The 7,448-nt window shown below is 36.5% G+C and overlaps 1 protein-coding gene across 1 annotated transcript; it reads right to left on the bottom strand.

Annotated features, from left to right (window-relative positions):
- Positions 1-345: 345 nt before the first annotated feature.
- Positions 346-2,383, bottom strand: LOC140836162 (probable transmembrane ascorbate ferrireductase 3). The gene is made up of 4 exons (XM_073201570.1): positions 2,131-2,383; positions 1,989-2,037; positions 1,145-1,344; positions 346-790 (listed from the first exon to the last, which is right to left on the bottom strand). The coding sequence occupies exons 1-4, from the start codon at positions 2,296-2,298 to the stop codon at positions 530-532; spliced, it is 678 nt and encodes a 225-aa protein (XP_073057671.1). The 5' UTR covers positions 2,299-2,383; the 3' UTR covers positions 346-529.
- Between the last annotated feature and the right edge of the window lie 5,065 nt (positions 2,384-7,448).

Below are 7,448 nucleotides of genomic sequence, written 5' to 3'. Positions count from 1 at the left end.
CTACGACAACGGTTAAAAACCGTTGTCTTTGAGCATACCTTTTAACCACAGGGCCTTTAACAACAGTTTTATTTAACCTATGACACGGTTAAAAACCGTTGTCTTTTGTCTTTTTTCTTGTAGTTATATTTTATTAAACATTATAAGCATAATTGATTGGTTTTCAGGTACAATTAGTGATACTTATAAAATTATGAGGCGAATGTGTTAGGTTCTCATGCCATGATTTGTAGGGTCAAATCAAAAGTAATCATTACATTATTATGATTAAGGTATAGAATGGGTTTAATTATGGCAAGACCTCGTGAAGAACATTGTCTCGAATCACAAAGAATTGCGAACTTTTGAGGATCATACAAGTATTAATTTTCTCTATTTATCAATAACCAAAACACAACCAATTTATCAATATATCCAGCGCCACAATCAACCCCCCAGACATTTACTTGCTTCTTGAAACCCACTCTTGGAAAAATAACATTATTCTTATTCCATTAGACACCAAAAAAAATTTATAAAATAAAAAATATTATATGAAATGCGAGAGGGAAATGGAAAGATCAACAGCAATGCCAAAGAGGAGAATCGCTAGTCCAAGGAAATTGATAAGACGAGCTTCATTCTGAAGTTTTTGTTCCAAGAAAGTGGCTTTCTCCATCAAACCTGTCAACGCCGTGCATATGGCCATAAACAGAAGAACTCTACCGCCGGTTATGTGCCATGGTGCAGCCATCGCCCTCCTTTCCGAGGAAACTCTCGGAAACAGGAACATCGTCAACCCGAACAACCACTACAAATAGGTCATGGACAGAGAGAAAAAAAACAAAATGTTGAATTCGAATAAAAAAGACTGGACATTTGCATCAATATATATATATGTACCAGTTAATAACATTTAACATGGATATATAAATTTAGAATGTTTTAAAATCTTAAAAAAATTATATATGTATATATATATGTGTGTGTGTGTGTGTGTGTGTAGCACATTCATGAGGTTCTTTGATAACAAATATTGACATATTTAAAATTTACCAATCAAGGAAATTAATATATATAACATATAATATGACACCAAGTTATTACGAAATCGAAATTAAAAATAGTTGAAATCGAATAACTTATATATGTAGGACGTACGTACCTGCAAGCAAAACAATGAGAATGTCCCAATGCCAATCCAAGAATGGACGCTACCTAAATGGGGTATATGTTTTTTATTATGGAACTTGAAGACCGCATGCAACCCCACAATCCCCAAACAAAGTGCAACCAGATGAAGTAACATATGAACATATTTCCTCACTGGTCTGTCTGCCTTAACGGTCTTGTATGCCATCATGGCTGTTCATGCCACAAAAATTTCCCTAAATTAATCAAATCGTGCGTATGAAAGTAACTACAAAAGTGATATTTGATTGTGTTAATTAATTAGGTCAAAAGATTGAGATTCAGAGACGAGATTTTGATTTCAAATGGCCGAGGTTTTGAGATCGATCCGTTCTACTCAATCAAATAAAGGGTGTGTTATCAAATTTCAATATTAATCTGTTGTCTTTATTTTATTTTTTTTTTTCAATTTCGATCTTTTTTCTGACGTAACTGTGAGGTGGCCGGCGCTTGTGTTACATCAGAAGTTTTTCAATTTCAATGTATTCTTGACATAAATACGAGTTTACAGCTTACATATGCAAGTATCATATATCAGCAGTCATCTGGATGAAAAATGATTAGAAATTGCCAAAAACTAATTAACATGACTAAAACTCAATTTCAACAACAAAGAAGACAAAAATTGAAACAAAGAAACAATATGAGGCGAAAATAATACAATGTCAAGGAGGTGATTTAAATTCAACAAATCTAGAGAGGTTTAAACTCTAAACATATACAAAGAATTTGAACCTTAGGAAAAACTAATTTTATACCACCAGTGAACTAATTTTAAGTTACACACTACATGAATTATAATTCGATCAATTCCATACCTTGACCGGACAGAAAAATAAATCCGAAGAACATGAGAAAGGGATGAACCTTAGCAAAAACAACCAAAAAAAAGAGAGAAAATGTTAACACACAACAATTATCATAATTATATAAATATCATTAACATAATTGTATACATACATTAAAAATTCGGAAAGGGTTGTCCGATTCAATATCAATGCCTTCGCGATAATGCAACAACCAAACGAGCAAAAGCAGGATTGCTAGTATACCGAAAAATTGTGCTATTATCGTCATATGGTAGGCTGGCCTTCCATACCTCAAACGGTGGACCTCGATCAAGTCCATAGATGATCTAAGACTGAAATGTGAAGATGGATACTGGAAGGGAAAAAGGAAAGAAAAAATTGGATTGCTAATTATTTTAAACAAGTTCAGTTTGGGTTATGTTACATGAATATATATATAGGAAAATAATTTGTAATTAACATGAAATTTTAAAAGGTTTCTTGTCAATGTTAGGTTGGTATCATTGTTCAATAAGAGACTTTATACTTTGGACAAGGATATAGGCATATAGAAAAGTGATGGTTACGGTGTTTCTATATGTGTTGTACCAGGAAAGTAGGAATACATTAAGTTGTCTAATACGTTAGCGAGTTCTATTTAAATTTAGTCTCTCTTATTAAATTTTTATGATATATCAAAATTGTCATTTTACCAAAGATATAACTTTTGATAATTGTATAAAATCCAATCTTTTAAACCGTAACACAACCCAATAGACTCATGTAGAAGACTAGTGGTTCCCAATAATTTGACTCATCTCAATCCTCGAGAATCGAATACTTGACACTGACTTTGATGTCAATTAATGTATGGCCAAATGTTTAATTTTTTTTACTAAAATTAGAGCCAGTGATAACGGTTGAACTCCAATAATTTAAAATGTATAACATCTCAAACTTCACGTGTCAATAATTTTACTAGCTAGTGTAATAATTGCACCGAAAAAAATTGTTGAATCTGGTTCTTATATTAAAATCAATGACAAGCAACACATATCAATCATCTTACTAATAGATTAAATTATTACCCTTAACAAAATATTTGAAAATGTTTTTCATATGAGGTTTGTTTTTACACTCCGATTTTTTCTAATACACTCGATTTTAAATTGCATATTAGAAGTTGACATTATTACCCTTTAATAAATTTTAGAAATTCCTCAATAGTCTCATCAATTAGTAAAATAAGTTCTCTAAAATTTTGAAGATAAATTGGAGATAAATCTCTAAACTCAAACTCAACTTTATCCTATCTCCATGCACCTAAAAAATTTGTTTTCACTCCTTAAAACATTAAAAATACAAAACAAATCAAAGATACCCTTATAAAATTTGTTTTCACTCCTTTAGTGCAGTAAAGATCGTGAAGAGTGTAAGAATTAGTAGCACAAGATGATCTACAAAAGATCAGATATAAGCTATGAAGCGTGTGCTACTTTTCTTTGTGTTGAACTTTTAAAGTGCTCAAGGAAAACTGATATTCGTTTGATAAGAGAGTAGCTTTGTTCCTTGAAAATGATATTATGCGAAGTGTCGTGTCGAACAAGGATTTGATCCAAGTATATATAATAGACTGAGTTCAACGTTCACAATCAGAGAAGTCTTCAGATAACTGATACAATCAGCTTTATTACCGAAACAAGTTCCTGCAGAAAAGCTATAAAACAATCAGTCTTGTTTTATACTTAATTGGGTAATATGCATTAAATGACTCCATATAGTATTTAATGCTGCAATTAATACTAGTACTAGGAACTCTTTAACGGTAACAATTAAGATAGCAACGTTAGAAAACGTTCTCTATTGGTTTTGTATTGTAATCCCTTTTCTACTGGTTTAGTTTTACTAGAATCAGCAGCTACTGATAAGTTTGTTCTGGTCTGCTGGTCTACTAGTTTTAGTTATCATCGCCACAATAAAAATTCATGTCTAACAATTTCCCCCTTTGTGGTGATGCCAAAACCTAAACAGTAGAAAGTCGTTAAGTAAAACAGATAATCATTTAAATAAACGGATAATGTTAATAACGCATTAAAGTAAACAAATCAATCGGTTCCAATGTCCATGTAAATGATTTCTTCATTTTGAGTTTCTTGGTCTCTTCTGTTAGAAGGTTCAGCCTCATCTTCTGTTTGCCTAACTCCTGCTTGATCTCCTCTATCTCCTCTATCTTCCCCCTTTTTGGCATCAGCGGCCACCACATGGGTAAAGAGATCATTCACTCTGCCGGAAATATTTTGAATGCCATCGGTTAGCATATCCAGATACGGGGTCTGAGAAGAGATGCGATTATCTAAGGCAGTGATAGATTGATTTTGAGAGTCAATCTTGGCATCCAAAAGTTCCACAGAAGTAGACAGTGATCGAAAGATATCATCATGCTCAGTAATTCGAGTGAGTATATCATTTTGAGCAAGCATGATGGCATTGTGAGTTCTTGATATAGCTGTTCTGAAAACGGAGGCTTCAGCATACATCTTGTCCAAGGTCTCCTTAGTGAGATAGATGTATTTCCCCATTCGCTCTCGGAAAGATTTAGCACCACTGAATTCCGCAAGGTTTTCACAAGGCATACGTTTCACTAACTCAGAGATGTTGTTGAGGTCGGTTTTTAGACACTGAATCTGATGTTCGAGGTTGAATGCATCTGATTCCGGGGAAGGGGTTCGTTCAAGAATGCGTTGTTTGATCTCAGAAAGACGAGAATTCGTCGCAGTCAAAACAGGGAGGGAGACAGTCAACGCAGTAGAAACAGGAGGAGCATCCATTAATGCAGTAGAAGGAGCAGGGTCTGCTGTGCTTTCTGCTGGAATTGCAGAAACAGTAGGCTCAACAGCAACCAGAGGAAGAGTAGTATCTTCAGTAGGAATGGCCAAGTCAGAGGCCAAAGCTTCTTCCATTGGTACAGTAACAGCCTGTGAAACTGAAGATGCTTCAATAGAAGGTGCAGAAGGCTGTTCCAGAAGAACGTTCATTTCTGTTTGATGTGCAGCAGAAAACAACTCTAAGTTCGGCAGTAAAGAAGTAGCATCTGGTTCTGCTAATTGTTGCCCTGGGGTAGGAGAACCAGAAGCCGGCAATTCCAAAGTGGTAGAGACAGTAGGGACAATCGATTCAATGACTTCCTCAACTGAAGCCAGTTCATGCACGGACAATAGTGATGAGGACTGAATGGGCCTAGTCGGAGATACAGGAGTACTAAGAACAACAGCCTTTGGGGAGGCTGTAGTCCTTTCCTCAACTGTCTGATTCTGTTGAAAGATCGGGACAAGGCCAACATGATAAACAGTAGGCTCTCCAAAGCCTTGTTCTTGAGCAAGAAGTTGCTCACTCATCTGCTTTAATCTGTCAGATAGAATCAAAATAACATTTTGATCCTGAACAGCAGTAGGAATGGCAGGATCAAAATTCGATTGAAGAACTTTCAGAACTGATTCTAATTTCTGACATTTCAGCTGATCAAGGATGAAGTTCCTTCTGTGCAAGGCCTCGATGACATTCTCTGTTTTTTCCAGCTGAAAAATTCTCTTTTCCGCATTCATCATTTTGCCATAAGCCCCTTTTGTTTTGAAATAAGCAAAGGAATGAAACAAACGGACAGTATGCCATTCATCAAAGAAACTCATGTCATCGTTTGCAGAGGTCTCAATCTCGGCTATATGAAGATCAACGCCGGTGGTGACAGTGGTCTTGTGACCAAAAACAGGTGGTTCTTCCACCATTTTCCCTTTGCCTTTGTCAGAAGATGGAATAGGCGCAATAGGTCGGAAAGCAGAAGACCCGCTTGCTGGTTCCCGAATAACGATTCCAGATGATGGCTTAAAAGCAGTAGCAGTAGAGGGTGCTGAAACAGACGCAGTAGTGGGTGCAGTCGAAGAAGCAGTTGATAGAGCAGAAGGAACCGCTTCTGGAAAGACCTGACGAATAGGTACTTTCTCAATTTCAGACAGTGCTGCTGGCTTTTTAATCTTAAGAATGGTGCGCGGTTTCTTCTTGGCTGGGGTTGGTACGGCTGGTCGAACAGCAGCAGCAGACTCTTCTGATGCTGTTTTATCGAAATCCGTCGAAATAATCAATCGTTTCTTTGAAATTTTCTTTTGAGGTTTGGGAGCCTCAGAAGCAGTTTCCCCAATTTCCTTCTTCATCGCAACAAACTCCGCCACTGTTGGCTTAGGCCTTAGAGCCAATACATTTTCTGCATCAATCATGGTAATGGAAGTAGCATCGAGATCACTGGTAGATGCGAAACCAGCATCCTTGAGCAAAACACTGATCTGAACCGCGAAACCAGAACTTCGCCTAACAACCATATCCTTCATAATTCTGAAAATAAAATGACTCCAGTCCACCTTAATCCCCTTGGTGATGGCAGTCATTACTTGAACTTTCTCCTTCGTCAACTTGTCGAAGGTGCCAGCCTTGATCAAAATAGCTTTAGCCACAATATCGGCCAGAATCTGATACTCTATTTTGAGCAATTTCTTGTGGCGAGAAGGAGACACTTCTTCTCCAGATGCGGAGAAAGAGCTGAGAGCAACATACATATCTGTCTTGGAAATATCAGAGAGTTCAGACATACCTGAAAGTGGGAGGAGGAAGGTTGCTCCTAGGTGTGCGGCATCAATGGAGATAGAAGCATCTCCTTGGGTATGAAAAATCATTCCTTCATGCACTGTTGCTTTGGCGTAAAATTCCAGGAGAGCATTTTTGTAGATAACTGCTGGTTCTTCCAGGAATTTCCGGAGTCCTGATTTCTCAATATCCTAAAACATTTTCAAGAGATTCTCATCCTTGATGGTGAGAACGGAAGCAAAGTTAACTTGATAAGCGTTAAGAGTGTATACTCCAGCCATTTCTGTATGCAGATGAGATCAGAAAAATTTGCAGTAGTTAGTTATGATATAGAGAAAGCAGTAGCTGAATAACGATAGTTATGAAACAGTAAAGGTGAAAATGTGAAATATGAAATAGATATACAGCCGTCAAATAAACATAAAGACACGTGTCAGTATGTTCTTGGTTGAGTGTTTGAAAAGTTTTGCAGAAACTGTCAAAGAGACGAATGATTTTGAAAATTCTGAAAAAGATCGGGCTGTCCAGACGGTTACTAAAAGAAATCAGAAAAGGATTTGTCATTTTATGATAACGTCTGCTGGAAGTTTCAGAGTGCTGAAATATACGAGCACTTTGTCAAAACCAGCAGACTTGTAGTTTTATCGAAAAGACAAACATCCTATCTGTTTTCTGAAAAAGTGTCAAACTCTTAGTCTGACTAAGATACTGTTCCCCCTCGGTAAATGCAGTTAATAAGTAGTCATAATTGCGACAAGTGACTCTTGGCCATCTCTCAATCTAAGCCGTTGAAACTGAACAGTCGCAATCTTGCGATTCACAAGAGTCTTTGTTCCCTCTATAAATACCTGCAAGGTT

The sequence above is a fragment of the Primulina eburnea genome, chromosome 7 (assembly GCF_022965805.1).
Source record: "Primulina eburnea isolate SZY01 chromosome 7, ASM2296580v1, whole genome shotgun sequence".
Taxonomy (NCBI): domain Eukaryota; kingdom Viridiplantae; phylum Streptophyta; class Magnoliopsida; order Lamiales; family Gesneriaceae; genus Primulina; species Primulina eburnea.
This window is presented reverse-complemented; position numbering and strand designations above follow the sequence as displayed.